Genomic DNA, 22412 nt, shown 5'->3' with positions numbered 1-22412 from the left:
AATACTATTTCTTTTGTTTACCATTTTTAGCGTGCAAATATTTGTAATAAAAAAAATAATATAAAGTGAGCACTGTACACTTCGTATTCTGTGTTGTAACTGAAATCAATATACTTAAAAATACAGAAAAACATCCAAAATATTTAATAAATTTCAATTGGTATTCTACTGTTTAACAGTGTGATTAAAACTGTGATTTATCACAATTAATTTTTTTAATTGTGATTAATTTTTTTAATTAATCGCATGAGTTAACTGTGATTAATCGACAGCCCTAGTAGTCAGATGTCTTAATGCTAATTGGACCTGCAATTGAACCCACTATTGGTTACAGACATAAAACTGCATGATCAATACACAGTGGTGGAGTTGAGACACCTTCCAAAATTTAGTCTTGAGAGTAAAACAGTCATTCCTTTATAAGGGCTTAAACTTAATTGATGTAAAGCTAAAAAATGCAGGTTAGTGAAAAATTAGTTAAGAATATGCAATTTCTAAAATCCAAGACAAGATCTCTGGTTATACCAGAGAGACAAGTTACAGACATGTACCAAATGTGCATATTTAAAGTTCAATTCAATTATGTTTCAGAAATCAATACTATACACTTACTAAACGTAATTCTGTATTACTATACTGGGCAAAAAAGCATTTAATTAATTAATTATAAAGCATTAATTATACACCTACTTCTGCTTACTGATAATTCAGACAAATCTACCATCTACCAAGGAAGATATAAGCAGAGGGAAAAACAATGTTTCTATAAGCATACATTAGATTTGCAGCAAAACAGCAAAAACAGGGCAGGTTCTATATCATAGGGCATGTCAGCAGAGGTGCAAAACAGCATTTCAAACACAGTGAGACATCCAGATGCTGCCATATAGCTCTCTCAACACTGAATTTTTAAAAAAGTCATTTACCAAAGACAACCAAAATCTAAATTATAACCCATTGTTATCATTATAGTGCATCCAAGGGTTATAATTCAGTCACTGTTACATGAATATTTTTAACCTTACTCAAAATAAATTGAAGAGTTTTAACTTTGCAATAAAATGTATATTGGCTGTATAAAAACACAGCTTCTGTCACCCTGGTAACAGTTTTGCTTAGAGAGCTATGAGGTTTTGGAAGTGACGCCTACCTTTGCAGTGTGTCACACGGCGCTTCCCTTGTGATTACAGAGACAGAGACAGAAGTGCTAGATAAAGATGGGTTTGAGTACAGTCAGGCTCACCTACACCCCTGCTCTACTGGTTGTCCAGCTGTATCCTCTTAGAGGCTAACCTGTTGCTTGACAAAACATTGACCCATGGTCCATTCAGTGGATTGTGTGTAACTGCATTCAAAACTCTGTTTTTCAAGCCGACAGTAATACATTTAGAGCTATTTTATCATTAAAAGATTGGTTTAAGCTCCATTATGTAACTTTATGCCAAAAATAATTCGATATTTAGGAATACTGGATATACTTTGCCTAGAAAAAAAACCTCTAACTGATTTCAGTGGGAATTTTGCCTGAATCAGAAGGGTAAGATCAGACTCACGTAGGTTAAATTATTCATTTAAGTTATGAATCTCAATGGAAAATTTTGAAACAAAGATTATTAAAGCCATATGTGCCTTTTCCAGGAAAGTGAAAAAGAAAAAGTTACTCTGAGACAAAATTATAAATGTAGCATATCAGAAGCTATTTTCTTGTTCAAGAGCTTAAGAGTCCATGAGAGGGAATTGGGCTGTGATGCAGAGAAGCAATAAGTACATGAGTAGTCCCAGTGAAATCAACAAGACTACTTAAGTGCTTGATGTGAGGCACAGGCTTATGTGCTTTGCTGGGGGGCCTTGATTATCAGCCCAAGAAACAGAAATCCTCCATCTTTAATTTAAATTATGATTATAGTCTGAAAAGTAACTATAAAAACACCACATGCTGAACCAGCAGATTTGTTTTCAGTGTGCATTCCATCACATTTGCTTATTCCAATGACAAAGTAAGTTTTTACTACTTTTTACTTTTGCTTGGCTCTGCAGAACCAACAGGGAAGCCAGCTGTACTCTATTTTGTGTCACATGCCATCAACAGGATTGATTGTAAAGTTTTAATGGCAGAGGCAAATAAACTCTGTCCTTATTTAAATTTAGAATGTAGCCTATAGAATCTTATTGATGGTGATAATGCATGAGCAGGAAAGAAAAGAACATTGACTTTCAAGTCAAAAGATGAGCTTCCAGAGCTTCAGTGAGAAAAACAATATTTTTATTGGTAACTTGGCAATTTTGCTCAGGAAAGAACTGAGACATATATATGAAATCTCTTAATTGCATTTGATCATTTTTATGAGTAGAATCACACTTAAAATATTGTATAATGCAGAGAGCCATAGTTTGAGCTTCACATATACTTCAACCCACAAAAACCTTAATCCTGAACAGGAATCTCTCTATTGGGTAAGAAGGTAGTTTCTATTTTCATGGCTTTTTATTCTTGGCCTTCTTGCCAAAAAGGATTCCAGTCGCAATGCAGACACATTGGCCACTAGGAAGTAGGCCACCAGTGTCCTGTAAGTGAAAGGCTCTGAATCCTAATGCCGATTTCCCTGATAAATCACTGTACAATAAAAAATGCATCAGCATGCAAGTTATCTCTTTAGAAATGGAGAAAAATAAAACAGAACCTACCTGCACTGAACATTGGTTCCTTGGGTTTGCTGTGAAAATAATCAAGGAGTTTTCTTGTAAAGTTTGCCATGCACACAACACTTTTCATATGGCATAGTAATAGTTCATATAATTTTATAAAATCAATTAATTAAAAACCACATACAACATGTGGACATGGTAAAAATAACATTTTCCTTATGGTACCCTACTACAGATGCCAAAACTTTTTTCACTTTTCTAATAAAACCATTTTCACATCCCTGGGATTCCAGCCTCTCTCCCATTAGACGTCAAGTTTTTTCCTTTGAAAATCTAATCCAACCATGGCAGGCATTAAGTATCTCTAGCACCTACAATATCCCATCATTATTTTGCTCATTGGCCACCAATGCTTGTTAGTTCAAAAACAGTGTACAACTACACCAAAAAAGAAAAATATTATATTTTTTAAAGAGTATCTGTATATCAATGTGACAGAAGGCCTGGGCCTCTGTCCATAATTCACAGTTCATTGACAACAGAAAAAACATAACCGGGGGAGTATTTAAGTATTTATGTACCCTGTCCATAAGTGGGCACAGCCAGCCAAACTCATCTGTGAAAGGTGGTATCTGAGCTAGGTCGGTAAGCCTTTGAAAGGCAACTACCAATCATTGTTAAGTGTTTCCTCTTCTTCAGTGGATCATCTCCCGGAAGGTGGAGATTAAAGCTATTGACAAACCCTATTGTGTGTGTGTGTGTCTTCAGCAAACTATTTGGGAAAATTCAGGAGGGGATTTAATAAGCATGTCTGTGGGGGACAAGAAAGGAGTTGCTATCTAGACACTAAGTGCAATGCTGACAAAGGGACCAAAGTGGTCAGAGAGGGGATTGCTTTCAAGAGATGTAAGCTATTTTGTTTTCTTCTCCCCCCCCCTCCTTCTGTAATTCACTGCGCTGTGCCATGATTGTTGGTAAACCATTTGTATTGAAAAGCCACTATGGAGTTAAGGAAAGTAGGGAAAGAAAGGAGTGCAAAATGGCAATATTTACTGAAACTGCTTCCATAGAAAGCTAATCTTTCATGCAGAACATGTTGTGATCAACAAAACCATCAGCTCTTAGTGGAATCTGATAACCTACAGTAGCAATGGATCTGAGTGGTAAATCTGTTCACTATTGATTAAGGCATCATCACAGTGCCACCAAGAGGATCCAAGTTGGTTGGATCCTTCTTTTTAGCCTGGAATCTCTGTTTGTTTAATTTTAAAAATGGCCTATGTCCAATGGCCTATGTTATTACCATGTGTGTGCACAGAGTTTATGAGCTATATGATTATTTATCTAGAAGGAATCAAAGAAATAAGGAAAACAGGACAACATTTCCAAAACAGAGTTTACATGCTTCCTCTACAAAAGTTAGTATATATTTCCCTAAAATAAATATAGGAACTTCAGTTGTGCTAGAAAGAGTTTTGTGCCAAACCTGGAAACTAAAATCAGATTTTAAAGTATGAAACAGAGACTGTAGTCCTGCTTTACATGCAAATCTCAACACAATCTTAACTATGGAGACATTACCAAATGCCTCCATAATGAGTATGAACAGTCACTTTAAAAATCTGCTAACGTATCAGCAGAGGGAAGACATGATGCCCTAGCAAGTGACTGCATTATCCAAAGAGAAAAATCACGAGAAGTAACATGAAGGAGTCCAACAACATACTGGAAAGAAGGATTAATAACTCTAAACTTTTTTGGCATTACTGTATGCAACTCAAAATTTTCACGTGGCTCATGGCTTGGAATACAATAAGGCAAACAAAATGTGTAATCTCATCTTGAAAAAGTGTTTAGATGACGGAGTACTTTAAAACTATCCTCTGTTCAATACACAATAGGCATCTCATGTCTGATTGCTGTATCATCAGAAAATCCAACCTTTCAATAGTTGCTTATTTAAAATTGGTAACTTCATTATTAGGGCAGTCAGCGTGGGGAAGAGGGAAACATTAAAAACATCACATACTTCTCACTGTTCTTTTTACCACTAGAAGAACTGCTGGTGGATCCAGTGCGATTGCGGCTGCCTTTGGAATCTCCATAGCTTTCCCTTCGACCTCCTGGGGATACACGTTCAGCTGAGCTGGTTCTTTTGACAGTACTAACAAAAAAGGGAGTACATTATATAGCAGTACACATAAAAGTATTTTATTACAAAAAGATTTTGATAAATACCTCAGAAAGTTTAATTGAACTTTTATTTCTACAAGCATTAACATAACTATTTAATAAATTATTTTCTAGAACAGATAATGATTTAGGTTACTAAGAACTGAACTGCAGCAGTCGGACTATTTTGCTGGGTATCTACTGCAATGGAGATTAACATGGCTGCCTTTTTGCTTATTTTTCAGTCTACAAGAGGTGCTATACTGATGCCAGTTGGAATATCCACTGCTCAGGTATATGCAATACGTAGACTTCTGAAGCAGAATATCAGAGAGGTCACACTTACAATTTTTGTACATCAGTCCAAACTATCTAAATTTAGAGAATGGAGTGATAGATTTAAAAAGAAAGTATAACGTGACATTCCTAGTCATATTACACATAATTCTCAAAGTAGGTCAAATTTTGAGCACTAAGCTGACCATGTCTTTTCATATCCATTCAGTCTTTAATTCAGTATCAAATACTCTATCCTGTACTTTCAACCCAGTTTTAATATACCCAAAGGTAATGAGTAAACTGAGACCTCTTAAATATTTCTGCAGTTTCAGTCATTATCTTATCAATATGTGACACTTCTACTTACATTTATGAAAAAAACACATAGATCCTAAAAAGATCTTTTTCCCTTTTCCTCTGTGAGAGAGTTCTCAGAGGGCTAATTTCCCCTTCCAACCTTCCTCCAAACGTCTCTACCAGGAGGGTTCTGTCTTTAGTTAGACGATTCAACCATAAACAGTTGTAGTAACTAGTGAAATAGATTGGCCACTTAAGACTTTATATTGAAAGGGGGAGAGAGATTATTGTGGTCACTTCACCAACTTGCCAGACCTGAACCACTATTCTTTAGCTGCTAAGTTGCTACCTAACCAAGCACTACTCTGAAAGAATGTCTCCATTTTAAGTTCTACACAGTCAGAAACATCAGATGCATCCTGGAAAGCTTTATGTCAGCTACCATATTCTCTCTTTTGGAGCACCTGATGGTGGTATAAATTGTTTTGGATGCATTCTGATACAAAACCCAACCAAAATGTAAATTATTAAGTTTAAATAAGAATATTCTTTTGGGTGATGAAATAACACCGAAAATATGTGGGTTGCTAAGCTGCATAGGTAGGTGGGAAAAATAAATTGCCAACAAGGAAGTGATGGTAGTAAGGGATCAAATCTTGCTTTCGCTTCAGAAACCAGTACGTTTTAGGCTGGCCCTGGGTGAAAGGGATAAAGGAAGAACACAGAGCAAGATCCTCCAACCAATTAGATAAAATATTGGCAGCCAGAACATAATGAAAACATTTGAATGTATAAGGTAGTCTATTTTAATGTTTCTCCAATTACAAACTAAGGCCCTGATCCTGAAAACATTTACTCTTATGAGTGCCTCTACTTGCATGAGTTGCCCACTGAACTCCATTACACCAGTGCATAAAATTAAGCATATGTTTGAAGGATCAGGGCCTATCTTTTGTATTATGTTCACTAGCTATGGAATGAAAAGGTAACATCACTTTAAAAATGCAACTTGTTGCATTAATATTAAATAATTAGTAAGTTACAGAGCACATTTTAATCTCACTTTAAATGTCAAAAACTTAGCAACAAATATTAAATAACTTCACTGCTGTCCACAACACAAAATGCTGTCTTCTTTCTGGAGAAAGAAATCATTTTAAAAGTATATCAACATGGAAGGACAAAAACAATTTTCTTAAATAAAAATATTTTACAATTCATATTTTACCATTAATGTTAATGTTTGAATATGCCTTTAAATATATGAATACTTTCAATTTCACTTGTAAAGTTCTTAAGCTCATCCTGAAAACAAAAAATTACAAGGACAAGAGAATTGAAATTAAGAATGCTTTCTTTTAACTAAAGCATTGTCTTCAGTTAAAAAATGTGTGGCAACTTGAGAAGTTTGAACCTTATTCTCAGAAAAGTTCCATATAAAACTGATGGCTAAGTATGACACCGCTATTGACTAGCACAGGGGTGGGCAAACTTTTTGGCCCGAGGACCACATCTGGGTGGGGAAATTGCATTCAGGGCCATGAATGTAGGACTGAGGCAGGGGACTGGGGTGCGGGAGGGAGTGCAGGGTGTGGGAGGGGGTGCTGTGTGCAGGAAGGGGCTCAGGGCAAGGGGTTGGGGCACAGGAGGAGTGGGGGGTGTACGAGGGGGCTCAGGGCAGGGGGTAGGGGTACAGGAAGGGTGCGGAGTGTGGGAGGGGCTCAGGGCAGGGGGTTGGGGGCTCAGGGCAGGGGGTTGCGGTGCAGGAGGGGTGCAGGATGCGGCAGGGGTTCAGGGCAGGGAGTTGGGGTACAGGAGGGGTGCAGGGTACGGCTGAGGGTTCGGGTGCAGGCAGGGTGTGGCAGGCGGCTCAGGATAGGGAGTTGGGGTGTGGGGTGCAGGAGGGGTTCAGGGTGCGGGCTCCAGCCCGGCGCCGCTTACCTGGAGCAGCTCCAGCATGGCAGTGGCGCACATTGGGACCAGGGCAGGCTCCCTGCCTGCCTGCCTGCCCTAGCCCCGTCGCTACCAGAAGCAGCCCGGCACCACGTCCCTACGGCCCTTGGGGGGGAGGGGCAGAGGGCTCCACGCATTGCTCTTGCCTGTGGGTACCTCCCCCGAAACTCCCATTGGCCACGGTTCCCAGTTCCCGGCCAATGGGAGCTGCGGGGGGAGGAGGGTGCCGGCAGGCGAGGGCAGTGCACAGAGCCTTCTGCCCCCGCCCCCAGGGGCCGCAGGGACGTGGTGTTGCCCGCTTCTGTGAGCGGCGCGGGGCCCACTGCGCCATGGGGGTGGCAGTCCCGTGGGCCGGATCCAAAGCCCTGATGGGCTGGATACAGCCTGTGGGCCGTAGTTTGCCCACCCCTGGACTAGTACTATTTCATCAGTTATGACACAGTATGTTAGACATTAATACTGACACATGCATGCTAATACATCCTTTGTGAATCCTTAATTATGATTATGTGCCAAATTCTAACCTCAATTACACCTCTGAATAGAAAATAAGGGAAAACTACAAGAAAAATAAGAGACAACGCTCTATTTTAAGGGATGTTTCAGGGAAACACCATTGCCTTTAGCATATCATGTATTTTTCTCTCTCAAGTGGATATTTCTACTGCCCTTAAATATAGAATGAAATTGTCATAAGCTTCAATTTAATGTTTAAAGTATTACTTAACAGTTTTAATACATTTAAATACATCTTAAAATAAGGGATGAACCGAAAGGGATAAATCAATGAAATAAAGGATGGTCCCTTAAAATAAGGGACCGGTGGTCACCCTAGCTCTGAAACCTCTATTATTTTATAGGACCCAAGAGGGAGCTAGGCATTTCACAAGAACATGGTCCTGGTGCCATTGAATTTACAATTTAGATTTTAGCCTTGACACAATGAGCAATAGTGACAGGCAGTAGGGAAGTGAAGAGGCAAGAAAAGATAAGGGTTATGGCAACACCATCATACTGTTAAATCAATTTAAGCATGCACATATTTTGGTAGGTATGTATTTTTATATAATTAAAAACTAAGATGCTACAGTGAACACTATGGACATGTTTATTCTGGACACAGCAGACATACTGATACTTCAAGTGGAATTTAAATGAGAAGCATAAGGATCACAGAAACTAGGACACTGATTTATAGGGGTGTACAAGAATAATTGAGTCCAGAATTTGGCCTTCATAATTAATCTGAAGAAAAGGTAGTTTTTAATGGTGCAACACCAGGACAAAAAGTTTGACTTACAATACTTAGAAACAAGCTGCAATAAGCAATTATGTTTGAAGGAATTTGCATTATGAAAAATCATCACTATAATTGAGATAATGTTAGCACGAAAAGTAGAGGTACCATTACTGAGTTAATTACTTTATAAAAGTTCTGGTGCATTTAAACACATTGGTTATGAGTATATGTTGCAAAATTTATTTCTGAGAATACTAAAGATTGTAATAGTTACTACAATTATGTATTATGATATAAACACCACCACTAAAATAACCCCCCTGCACAGACTGAGCTATGATAGAAGGGAAAACCTACTGAACTATGACACTACAATACTACTAAGAATCCCTCACCTTACAGTAGTTTTTTTCAGTTTGCATGCATTGAGAAGACTCACAGACCTGTTTAATCCATGACTGAGAGGTGCATAAACAAAGCAGAATAAAAGTGAATACAACAAGTGTGGAAGCAAGACACATTTAAAATAAACTTACAATTAAAGACACACATGACTGCACATTCAAGATATGAAAATACATGCAAGAATGAAGTACCATGGATTTTATTGGCTCCTCAGTCAGATGTGTGGTCAGTTCAAAATACGTATTTAAAGTCCAGCAATATATCTATGCATGACAAGAATGCTTAGCAATACTATATATATGTTGCCCATCTCCGCAGCTTCAACAAACAGCCTAAGTTCTTTTAAAAATCAGTGGATATCAAACAAAATGGATAATATCAAGCTAGAGAACAAGATGCTATTACTACTAGCCTAGCAAGGATAAGCATAAGAATTTAAATCGTCACACATATATACAATGCAATGGTGCGGTAATGGTATAAATATTTAGGATGGTTGCATTGATCTGTGATGAAATCACAAGTGAGATAAACAAGGCAATGAAAGTCTACGGCAGTAAAGCCTTTACAGCATATTATCTTACATAAAACTATTTTACAGATATTTGAGAGGGTTTAAACACACTGAAGTAATTTTTAGTATCCTTATACTAGGAAAACAAGGTATTGTATATTTACCATAAGTAATACCAATACCCCAGGGGTCTGTAGTGGGAACAGTCCTATTCAACATATTAATAAATAATCTGGAAAAACGGGTAAACAGTAAGGTGGCAATATTTGCAGATGATACAAAACTACTCAAGATAGTTAAGTCCCAGGCAGACTGTGAAGAGCTACAAAATGATCTCACAAAACTCGGTGACTGGGCAACAAAATGGCAGATGAAATTCAATGTTGATAAATGCAAAGTAATATACATTGGAAAACATAATCCCAACTATACGTACAAAATGATGGGGTCTAAATTAGCTGTTACCACTCAAGAAAGAGAACTTGGAGTCATTGTGGATAGTTCTCTGAAAACATCCACTCAATGTACAGTTGCAGTCAAAAAAGCAAACAATGTTGGAAATAATTAAGAAAGGGATAGATAATAAGAGAGAAAATATCATATTGCCTCTATATAAATCCATGGTATGCCCACATCTTGATTACTGCGTGCAGATGTGGTCACGCCATCTCAAAAAAGATATATTGGACTTGGAAAAGGTTCCGAAAAGGGCAACAAAAATTATTAGGGGTATAGAACGGCTTCCGTATGAGGAGAGATTAATAAGACTGGGACTTTTCAACTTGGAAAAGAGACGACTAAGGTGGGATATGATAAAGGTCTATAAAATCATGACTGGTGTTGAGAAAGTAAATAAGGAAATATTATTTACTCCTTCTCATAACACAAGAACTAGGGGTCACCAAATGAAATTAATAGGCAGCAGGTTTAAAACAAACAAAAGGAAGTATTTCTTCACACAACTCACAGTCAACCTGTGGAACTCTTTGCCAGAGGATGTTGTGAAGGCCAAGACTATAACAGGGTTAAAAAAAGAACTAGTTAAATTCATGGAGAATAGGTCCATCAGTGGCTATTAGCCAGGATGAGCACCCAACCACTCCACTCAAGAGGATGGCCCAAGCAACAGAAGGCTGTCATTCAAACAGTTTTGATTTGTAGTGTGCCTACAATAAGCAATGTGGCCCTGTCCTTCTCTCCTCTCCCACCCCACCCTACCCCACCCAGGCTACCCTATCAGTTATCTCCCTTTTTAAAATTAATAAACAAAGAATGCATGGTTTCAAAACAATTGTGACTTTATTTCCTTTGCCAGCTGTGATCGAAGGGAGGAGGATGGTTGGCTTACAGGGAATTAAAATCAACAAAGGGGGCGGGTTTGCATCAAGGAGAAACACACACAACTGTCACACCATAGCCTGGCCAGTCATGAAACTGGTTTTCAAAGCCTCTCTGATGCGCAGCACGCCTACCTGTGCTCTTCTAATCGCCCTGGTGTCTGGCTGTTCAAAATTGGCAGCCAGGCGATTTGCCTCAACCTCCCACTCCGCCATAAACGTCTCCCCCTTACTCTCTCAGATACTATGGAGCACACAGCAAGCAGTAATAACAATGGGAATTAATGGACACAAATCTGACATCAGGAATCATAACACTCAAAAACCAGTGGGAGAACACTTTAACCTGTCTTTAACCATTCTATGACAGACCTGCGGGTGGCTATTTTACAACAGAAAAACTTCAAAAACAGACTCCACCGCGAGACTGCTGAGTTGGAATTGATATGCAAACTAGATACAATCAACTCAGGATTGAATTAGGACTGGGAATGGCTGAGCCATTACAAACATTGAATTTATCTCCCCTTGTAAGTATTCTCACACTTCTTATCAAACTGTCTGTACTGGGCTAGCTTGATTATCACTTCAAAAGTTTTTTTCTCTTACTTAATTGGCCTCTCAGAGTTGGTAAGACAACTCCCACCTGTTCATGCTCTCTGTATGTGTGTATATATATCTCCTCAATATATGTTTCACTCTATATGCATCCGAAGAAGTGGGCTGTAGTCCACGAAAGCTTATGCTCTAATAAATTTGTTAGTCTCTAAGGTGCCACAAGTACTCCTGTTCTTTTTGCGGATACAGACTAACACGGCTGCTACTCTGAAACCTGTCAAAATGGGAATATTGGTTGCGCTGAGGTCTAACCTAGTCAACAAACAGCACCAGTTTTTAAACATCCAAAGGCACATTCTACCACCATTCTGAACTTGCTCAGCCTATAGTTGAACTGCTCCTTACTACTGTTCAGACTGCCTGTGTATGGATTCATGAGCCATGGGAGCAAGGGGTAGGCTGGGTCTCCAAGGATAACTATTGGCATTTCAACATCCCCAACAGTAATTTTCTGGTCGGGGAAGTAAGTCCCTTCTTGCAGCTGCTCAAACAGCCCAGAGTTCCTAAAGATGCGAGCGTCATGCACCTTTCCCAGCCATCCCACGTTTATGTCGGTGAAACGTCCCTTGTGATCCACCAGTGCTTGCAGCACCATTGAGAAGTACCCCTTGAATTTTATGTACTGGTTGGCAAGGTGGTCCAGTGCCAAGATAGGGATATGCGTTCCGTCTATTGCCCCACCACAGTTAGGGAAACCCATTGCAGTAAAGCCATCCACTATGACCTGCACATTTCCCAGAGTCACTACCCTTAATAGCAGAACGTTAGTGACTGCATTGGCTACTTGAAGCACAGCAGTCCCCACAGTAGATTTGCCCACTCCAAACTGATTCCCGACTGACTGGTAGCAATCAGGCGTTGCAAGTTTCCACAGGGCTATTGCCACTCACTTCTCAACTGTCAGGGCAGCTCTCATCTTGGTATTCCTGTACTTCAGGGCGGGGAAAAGCAACTCAGAGAGTTCCAGGGAAGTGGTCTTATGCATGCAAAAGTTTCGCAGCCACTGGGAATCATCCCACACCTGCAACACTATGCGGTCCCACCAGTCTGTGCTTGTTTGCTGGGCCCAGAATCGGCGTTTCACTGTATCAACAAGCCCCAGTGCTGCCACGATGTCCCAATTGCCACATCCCATGCTTTCAGGAATGTCTGTGTCCATGTCCTCCTCACAATTGTCCTCGTGCTGCTGTCTCTTAGCCAGATTCTGCACATACTGCAGTATAATGCACAAGGTGTTTACAATGCTCGCAACAGCAGCGGTGAGCTGAGCGGGCTCCATGCTTGCCGTGCTATGGCGACTGCACAGGTAACCCAGGAAAAAAGGCACAAAATAATTGTCTGCAGCTGCTTTCACGGAGGGAGAGAGGGAGGGAAGGGAGACTGACGACATGTACCCAAAACCCACCCGCGACAATGTTTTTGCCCCATCACGCATTGGGAGCTTAACCCAGAATTCCAGTGGGCAGCGGAGACTGTGGGAACTGTGAGATAGCTTCCCACAGTGCACAGTGAGTTGATGCTAGCCACGGTAGTGAGGACGCACTCCACTGACTTAATGCGCTTAGTGGGGACATACACAATTGACTGTATAAAATCGATTTCTAAAAATCGACTTCTATAAAATCGACCTAATTTTCATAGTGTAGACATACCCTTAGAGGCAGAGCATGAAATAACACCCTACGTGTACATCTGAAGTGTGTTAATACTCATATGCTGCATTTTATTTTGCAATTACTATGTGCAACAACTCTTCTTTACTAGTGCTAGGGAAAGGAATTATGATGAATAAAATTAAACACTCTAAAAATGCAGTATATACAAATCGGTGTTACTTTACTTCTGAAACACTAAAAACAGTTTTCCCTTTTTAAAATAGGTTCTCACCTACTTTTAAACATTCTGATGACATTTCACCCATTTAAATTTATCTTGCCTTCCCATCAGCAGGGCTGGTTCAAACAATACTGCTGAACCTGCAACTGCACTGAGCCCCCAGGTCATAGAGGTCAGCTCCATCTCAGGTAGGTAGAAACAACAGCGTGATGTTTACTGATTCTATCACTGTGTGGTGTAGAATATAAGCCGCTTTGTGCTGAGAGCTTTGTGGTGACAATAACTTGAGCATTCTGGGTAATCAGCAACACTCCCCTTTCATCATGTCAATAGCTGGTTTCCATCATAGCACATCATTGGTTTCTATCTCATGTTTAATGTAAAATCTGTATCCTCTACAAACACAAGTAATTTCTGGACACACTGCTATTCTTATCTCTACAATCTCCCTTCCACAGACTGATAGTACTACTACCACCCAAAGCTGGTTTGGCATTCAAGGTAGGGGAATGTAGAAGGAAAAATCAATCATACACAGAATCTTATCTTTTGCACCAGGGGGCATAACAGACTGGCTCTGTAGTGCATCTCTGGTTTGCTCAAAGTGAACCTGTTCCACCCACCCCACTAAGTTTCCCAGAGCTTGGCTATGCAAAGGAATACACAAATATGAAGCATACTAATTTTTAAACTACACCCAAGACATTTAAGGAATTTTTTAAAGGGACCTAAATACATGTTAATAGTAAGAAGTCAGAGTAGGGTTTCTTTCACTGGTATAAGAGTTTGCTAGATATAAGTGACATAAGTGAATTTCCTTGTACAACACAGCAAATTAGATTTCTACATAAAATAATTGTACTGAGAAAAAGTGACCAATAGCATTATACGACTGTCACGGGACCACATGCCTTCCCCAGATTTTGTTTCTTCTATTGTCTAAAACAAAGAACCCTGGTATTACTTTTCAGAACGTGTTCTAAAATCCAAAGCAGAAATTTCCTACTCTTAATCTACTAGACTGCAGAATCAAGAAAGAAACACATAAATAATAGACTAATCATTGTGTATTTCTATGGTATTTACTGCAATAACTTTAGGCCTGATTAATTAACTTGGTATGAATAGAAAGATGTTGTAAGTATTTTTACAAGATTTTAACTGTAAATCACTTTAAATTATCTAAACCATTGCTTTGAAAGTGTTATCTAAAGAGAGAAAAACTGCACATTCATGCTCTTATAAAAGCGTAACAATGACATTCACTACTTTCTCAATTAATTTAATAACCTTACACATATTTCAAGTTTTTCCGTACCTCTTTGTTGCTGGTGACACAGTTTCCTTCCTGGTTCCTGATGGGGAAGGTAGAGAGCCACTTGGTTTCTTTGGTAACACGGTTCCATTATTAACAGTTGTCCTTAATGGCAGTGTTTGTACCAACGGTCTAGCTGTAAGACAAGCAGATGGTAAAATCACAGCTTGCACTGAAAAGGTCACTTTTTATTTCTGCAGACAACAAAAAAGGTTACACACATTTCACACATGCTTTTGAAGTGTTAACTTTGTTTCAATAAAGTAGGGATTAAAAATTAAACAGGGACAAATTAACTAAACTTCAACCATAGCCCTATTTATTGTAAAGAAATCATTTTGGAATAGGCTTCCTATAAGAATTTAAACTGAATATTAAACTAGTAACAAGTTACAGCTTGAATAATTTATTGCATTCAGAAATCTCTCATTACAATAAGCCTGTAGTCACATTTCTGAAATTTCACTTGCTAAATCTCAGCTACAAGGGGTAAATCATTTTTATTGTTAAACATATTCATAATGACATAAGTGAAATAACCTTTGTACTGCTTAAGGGCCTAATTCTGCAACTCTACTCATTTTGAGAGCTACTGGAGTACAATGGGACTGCTTACATGAGCAACCCTAAATCACCCCACTCTCCAAAAAAATAAATCCACTTCCCTTCTAGAGCATGTTCAACGTAGCACCAGAAAGAAAGGCGAATAGCCTTCTGAGAGGCCTGTGTTCTTCAATAAAGAAGCTATACACTGTTGCTTATGCAAAAAGCTTTCCCAAGGTCTATGTCAGGGGTTCTCAAATTGGGGGTCATGATTCCTCAGGGTTATTATGTGGGGGTTGCGAACTGTCAGTCTCCACCCCAAAACCTGCTTCGCCTCCAGCATTTATAATAGTGTTAAATATAAAAAATGTGTTTTTAATTTGTAAGGGGGGGTTGCACTCATAGGTTTGCTGTCTGAAAGGGGTCACCAATACAAAAGTCTGAGAACCACTGGTCTATATACTGCATTAAAAACTTGCTTTTAAGTATGTGGCTTTATGATTGAGAACCCAGCAAACAGAGTAGATATATATGTTATATATTTTTCAAGTGAGAAAATGCCATTGGAATCAATAGAACATGGAGATGTTCTACTCTCATGTCATCTTAACAAAAAAAACACAATATAGAAAAATAAATTAGGTACACACCATATGCGTAATTAATTTTGGAACAGTTTTTATCAAAGATTTTCATTCAAATCAACCATATGTTAGTTAACAAACAATGGTTAAGGCTGTGAACAATAGAAAATATAAAGATAAGGAAATACTGTTAGAGAAAGTGTTTTGAAACAGGATCTTTTAATTCCACAGCTGGATTTTAAACGGCTTCTCTTAATTTACGTAAATAATTAACAAATATAAACTTAGTAACTTTCTTCATGTATTTATATCAGCTGCTTTCAACATAGCTAGTTTTCTCTATCTACAGAAAAAAAGCAAAGAACTGCAATGTTCATAGAGCTATCTGAACTTTGATGGAACTTTACCTCCCATAACTTCTGCTACAAATTACTTCAAGTTCTTCCTTACTTGGGGTCTTCCTAACTGTGAGGAGAGTGGAGCTACTGGCTGGGCTAGGTCATCTCCATCCACCTTTCTAAAGGTAACGAAGTCTTTGGGTTTAGAGAAAGACACTAACCAAAAGAAGGCATCTTCAGGAGAAGTGTGATTCAGGAGGCATTCTCTTCCCTCTAAAATTAGTATTTAACCAATACCTCAGTCTGGTATTACAAGGTGCATTACTATTGGAGATACCATCTCTCAGCAAAGCTATAAAACCCAGGTTCTAACCAATGTTATCATTAAAAGATCCAATTATTAATAATTATTATTACTATTATTATTACAAGACCAGAAATGTAACTTCAATCTCCTTGCAAAATTCTAGTTCTGAAAATTATATTCTGTCTATTTAAATTCTCCTTCCATTTTAAATCCTGCCCTAAAATGTAGTAGAGCTAGGCTGTTTTAAACAGTTACTGTGCTTGATGCCCATCAAATGGTTTAGGTAAATAGTTGATATATCAGTTTGTAAAGAACTTTAGAATCCATCCATACAAAAAGATGCTATATAAAATGTAAATGATCATTAAAATGCTGGAAGCAGCTAGTCCGGTAGCAAGTCTCAGCTGCTGGGCTGTTTCACAACTGGCACCCCTTTCCTGCATCCCAAAGCACACGTCCGGGAAGCCCATACGACTTCATGAACTTTGCTCCTGTGAAGGAGCAGGGAAACTGCCACCTGGCACAGCCGGGGTTAAAGAAAACCTGTGGGCTCAGCTAGCACCGCCTTGCTATACCTGCAGCCAATGCCAGGCCTGGAGGCGGGAGAAAAGGAGGGAGCCTGGCTCAGTTGGGGGCTGTCTGACAAGGAAGCAGGAGCTCTCTGTTTGCCTGCCTGAAAGGATGGATCAGTGACCGTACAGCCAACACAGCCACTGGAGGCAAGGAAACCTTCCCCTGCAGCTAAGCCCCAACTGTGGTAGCCCCGAGACCAATGGGTTGCAGTGCTGGCCCCATACTTAATCGGGGTAGCACAGACCACATATCGTGCTTTAGACGTGAAAGCCATGCCATTATGCTCCATGAATTCCAAAACAGTGACTATGAAGCTTATGAGGATCTTCGCTCAAGTCAGGGTGCCTCAGGAGATCTTGACAGACAGCCCCCAACAGAGCCAGTCTCCTTCCTTTTCTCCACCCTCCAGGCCTGCAGGTATAGCGGAGCGTGGCTAGCTGAGCCCACAGGTTTTTTTTAACACCTGCTGTGCCAGGCAGCAGTTTCTCTGCTCTTTCACACATCCTCCCCCTTATGACTCCATTTGAGGTCTGCCTCCCCTCCCCCAACTGCTCTTCACGATCCCGTGAGAAGAAGTCAACATTCAGATGGAGCTTTTGCTGTCTAGCTCACTTGTTGGTCCTTTGTCAAGACCTCAGTCCTCCAGTTGGGTTGTTGGTAGTCCTGTCCCCTTTCAGGGCTGAAAAGTCCAGTGCTTCAGGAGGCCAGTCTTCCTAACTGGGGCATGCAGCCCCAGGTCTCTTTGGGTTTGGCCAACTTGGTCCAGTCCTTAATAAACCCTCTTGCTGAGTTTGGTAGGGGAACCCAGTCCTGCCTCTTCCCTAAGGTCCAGGCCAAGGCCCAGTATAAAACGGTTACGCCAATCTCTCCCCAACCCTATACTGTTTTCCTGGCCTGCTTTCTATTGAGCTCCTCCTGTATACTGTTTCCCTGGTTCAACCCTAAGGTACTCTCCTCCTGAGATTCTGTGGGTGGCTTCTCCTCTGCCTGTATTGTGAGCCCCTGCTCCACTCCCAGGGGCTTCTCAGCCTCTCTGGCACTCACCAGGTTATGTTTCAAACCATCTGTATTGTTTCCTTCCTTAAAGCAGGATTCCACCCCCACGCATCCCCAGCTCTCTTCTTGAAGCTGAGGTTATGAGCCATGCAGGTCATGCGCTATCTTTTTCAGGCAGGAGCTCACCTCGGCCCTCCTCTTGGAGCTGGGGTTGTGGTTCAGGCAATCAGATCTCCCTACTCCAGACAGGAATCTCCACTGGATCTCTTCTATGGAGCTGGGGTAATGGTTTGGGCAAGTTGACAGAACAAGGAGCAATGGTCTCAAGTTACAGTGGGGGAGGTCTAGGTTGGATATTAGGAAACACTATTTCACTAGGAAGATGGTGAAGCACTGGAATGGGTTACTGAGGGAGGTGGTGGAATCTCCATCCTTAGATGTTTTTAAGGCCAAGCTTGACAAAGCCCTGGCTGGGATGATTTAGTTGGTGTTGGTCCTGCTTTGAGCAGGGGGTTGGACTAGATGACCTCCTGAGGTCTCTTCCAACCCTAATCTTCTATGATTCTAAGTTACAAGGCTTTAGCCAGCTTCACCCTCAGGTGGGTGCCTTTTCCCAATCAGTCCTCTATCTTGGAGGATTCCGCAGGTCAGCCGTCTCCTGCTGATTTCTGCCCTGCTATGAGAGAGGAGGTGGTGTACATGCTAGTCCCCTTCTCCCAGATCATTCCCAACTGATTGGGTGAGAGGGGATTCTTACCCTGACCACTCTGCAAGGCTCCTGGTCCTGGCCCTTAAAGAAACAGTAAGTGACTTTCTCCAAATTAACACTTATTCCTGGGACCACTTCCTCTCCCCCAGTACGGCTTATTTCCTAGGCCTTTGCATACACCAGAAAGTTTCCAACGTTTTAAACAGCCATGTCACATGACCAGGGATGGGCTGACTGGCACCCTTATGGGGGCAGACTACCCCATCATAAATGTCCATTCTGTTTCTAGAGTAGGTACTAAGGCAGAGATCAGCAACCTTTGGCATGTGACCCGCGAGGGAAAGCACCTGGCGGGCCAGGCCAGTTTGTTTACCTGCTGCGTCCGCAGGTTCGGCCAATCGCAGCTCCCACTTTTTGCGGTTCGCTGTCCCAGGCCAATGGGGACTGCAGGAAGGGCGACCAGCACATCCCTCAGCCCACGCCGCTTCCCACAGCCCTCATTGGCCTGGAGCAGTGAAACGCAGCCAGTGGGACCAGTATGGAGCCCCACGGAAGTCAAAGGGGTTCCACATGGACATGCAGTAAATAGCAGGACTGGGGTCTTAGTTTGTAAATTCTGGCCAGGGACCAATGTTTTCCTATGTGTCTGTACAATGCCTAGAATAATGGGGCCCCGAGCTTTAATAGACTACCCTGGTTTTATTTCTACAAACTAAAAGCTTTCAATCACTGCCCCATTGAACTTGGTAACTCGGTTTTGGCATTAAACCTTATTCGTTGAGGAAAGAAGTTAGTTCTTTTCTCATGCTCCTATTGGGAATGTAGATTACATCTAAAAGGTCTCAGAGGATGTTCCGAGGAAACACTGAAATGAGGAAGAGTCCTAACAGACTGACACCAATGAAACAAATCACTCTTTTAAAAGCACTAAGAAAAAAACTGCACGATTCCCGATTATACTCTGTTAACAACTCTTTCTAGCTTCTAAAACATTGGAATATGATGGTTGTAAGCTTCTCAGTCATTACTGCCTTGCAGACCTCAGGTTTTCCAACTCTGAACAAAACAAGCTTTCATATGTTTGTGCATGTTAACTGACTTTAGCCAACATGTCTGAGCACTGAAGTCCATTTTGAGTATGAAAGCCTGCAGCACATTTGACAAGAAGACAGCACTAAATTATGTGACTACCAGAACAGAAAGTATTACAGATACTAACAAAAATTGGATTTGTGCATCTTGCAATGCAAATTAGACACCAAAACAATGTTTTCTAATAACATTAAAATATAAATCTGCTCTTCATGTATTCATTTATTTTTAATATGGAGATGCTACCTTGTAGTTGACATATGAAACCAATGTCCTGAAAACTTGTGGTCATTAATCATCTGATGGTCTTTTCATAACACCAATGTCGTGGCCATATAAATACTCACATGATTCTGTTTTGCCAAAGTTCCAATTGCAGTTTGGCTAGATGTGCTTTTGTTAACATGCTGACAAACAGCATCTGTGTTTTCATAATTGGATACATGTATAAAAACCCAAACCTATTAAAAAGTGTTGGAATGAGCTGGCTAAGTGTGTACCTACCTTCCTACTTTGATGGAATCAGAACTACTCCACAGTATGTCATAAATGCTATACTGTTACCAGCTAATGGAGAGTCACCTTCTAATCAAGTGGCAAGCACCTGTGCTTCTGGAGCATAAGGATCCAAGTTCTATCCCTGTTACTACTACAAAGTTAGAGTGAAAAGGGAGTGCAGTACAGCAATAATCTGGAATTCTTACGTGCTACATAATTAACTCTTTTAAAATTCTTTAATCAATCAGTTATGCACTCTGGCTTTTTAGTTTTATTTATTATAGTTATTCTAAATAGCTATAGCTGTCAAATAATTCAAAACATGTCAGTACTATTAGCTTGCTAGTAATTCACTCATTCATATTATAGTTTTGTCAGTTGTTATATATTTATTTTGCAAGTTCTGTTGCTTCAGGGTCTTACCTGTGGTAGCAGCACTAACATGTTTATCAGGCTCAGCAGCAGCTGCTTTTTTAGTCATACTCTGATCTATGGATTAATAGGGCTATTAAGATTACAAACAAACCAATAATTGAAAAAAGGAAAGAATAACAAACAAAAATAAAAGGCAGGAAGTCATAAAAACTCTACATAATAGGCTAATTAAATTTTTAAAAAGCCATTAGTAAATGAAATCCTAACTGGACTAGGTAAGCAACTGAAGTTTCCTTATATGTATTTTTTAACTACATGACTGAAAGATCACACAAGGGAAGGGGTTAGGGTGCGGAAGGGAGTGAGGGCTCTGGCTGGGGGTGCAGGCTCCAAGGTGGTGCCATAAATGAGGGGTTCAAGGTGGAGTGTGGGAGCAGGCTCAGGGCTGAAGCAGGGGGTTGGGGTGTGGGTGGGGGTTCGAGCTCCAGCTGGGTGCGCTTACCTCAGATGGCTCCCGGTCAGTGGCACAGGGGGCTAAGGCAGGCTCCCTGCCCGCCCTGGCTCTGCGCGGCTCCCAGAAGTGGCCGCGTGTCCAGCTCCTAGGCGGAGGAGCGGCCAGGCGGCTCTGCGCAGTTAGCGCTGCCTGCACCCACAGGTGCCGGCCCTGCACCTCCCATTGGCCGCAATTTCTGGCCAATGGTAGCTGCAGAGCTGGCACGTGGGATGGGGACAGCACACAGAGCTTCCCTGATCGCACCTATGTCTAGAGGCTGAAAGGACCTGCCGGCTGCTTCCAGGAGCCACATGGAGCCAGGGAGCCTGCCTTAGCCCTGCTGCGCCACTGACCAGACTTTAAACGGCCCGGTCAGCAGTGCAGATGGTGCTGTCCAGAGCCACCAGGGTGCCTTTTCGACCGGGTGTTCCAATCGAAAACCTGGCAACCCTAACAACAATAGGAGATTGTAGTGAGTCGGTGTGGCTCCCCTCCTGCCCAGAAGAGGGAGCCCACGCGCAGGCACCAGAGTGGGTGGGACCACCACCGCCTGTCCCCGCCCCCCGGAAGTCAAGGGGCGGGACAGGAAGTATAAAGGCCGGCCGCCAGAGCTCAGTCGGCGGCCAGCCACCGCAGGGAGCAGACGTGTGGCCGGGAGCTCCCGGCCCGGAGACCGTCGAAGACCGAGGCCTGGACCCTAGCTGGCCTGAGCTACCCCGGGCCCGCTACGAGGAGGAGCCGCCGGAGCCTGTTCACGCCCGCCACTGGGAGAATCCCTGGGAACCGCACCCCACTAACCCTGAGGGTGAGACTGGACCCGAACCCCTTCGCCCCTGCTGCTATCCAGAGGAGCCGCCTGAGGACCATTGGCCGGACTTCCCGGCAGAGCTACCGGACTTGCCGCCGAGCCCGGGCAGAGAGGAGCCCATGCAGATGGACTGGCCCGATCCCGGCGCGACGAACGAGGTAGGCTTTGAGGGGGATCATGGAAGCAGCCCGGGGGTAGCCGACCCCGGTCCGGCTGTAACTGAGTGTGAGCCTATGTCAGTGTGTTGCGGTCTGGATACCCCACTGACCAGCAGCGGCAGCAACCGCTGTTAGGGCCCCGGGCTGGAACGCAGTGGAGTGAGTGGGCCTGCGTTCCCCCCTGCCACCCTCCGCATGGGTGGCAGGCTTCCCCCTCACCCAACGCTCGGCTACAGAAAGCCTAGGCGTGCCTTACCGGAACTGTTTATCCGCTCAGCCCCTGCAAACAAGGGCCTGAGCCTAACTGTGTTTGCCCCGCCCTGATT

The 22412-nt window shown here is 41.7% G+C and overlaps 1 protein-coding gene across 11 annotated transcripts in view; it reads right to left on the bottom strand.

The window, feature by feature from the left end:
- Window positions 1-22412, bottom strand: part of EML1 (EMAP like 1) — a 176271-nt gene that overhangs the window by 47542 nt on the left and 106317 nt on the right. For 3 of the 11 annotated variants that reach the window (XM_065593595.1, XM_005308801.5, XM_065593596.1), the window contains exons 3-5: window positions 14616-14748; window positions 4676-4810; window positions 2686-2714 (exon numbers count right to left, since the gene is read on the bottom strand). In XM_065593595.1, coding sequence (XP_065449667.1) covers window positions 2686-2714; window positions 4676-4810; window positions 14616-14748 — 297 coding nt within the window. Of the gene's footprint in view, window positions 1-1150; window positions 1178-2685; window positions 2715-4675; window positions 4811-8982; window positions 9046-14615; window positions 14749-20675; window positions 20742-22412 lie in introns of all 11 variants that reach the window. The other 8 variants (XM_065593593.1, XM_005308793.5, XM_042858703.2 and 5 more) reach the window with 7 other exon arrangements.

The sequence above is a fragment of the Chrysemys picta genome, chromosome 4, assembly GCF_011386835.1.
Source record: "Chrysemys picta bellii isolate R12L10 chromosome 4, ASM1138683v2, whole genome shotgun sequence".
Lineage (NCBI taxonomy): Eukaryota > Metazoa > Chordata > Testudines > Emydidae > Chrysemys > Chrysemys picta.
This window is presented reverse-complemented; position numbering and strand designations above follow the sequence as displayed.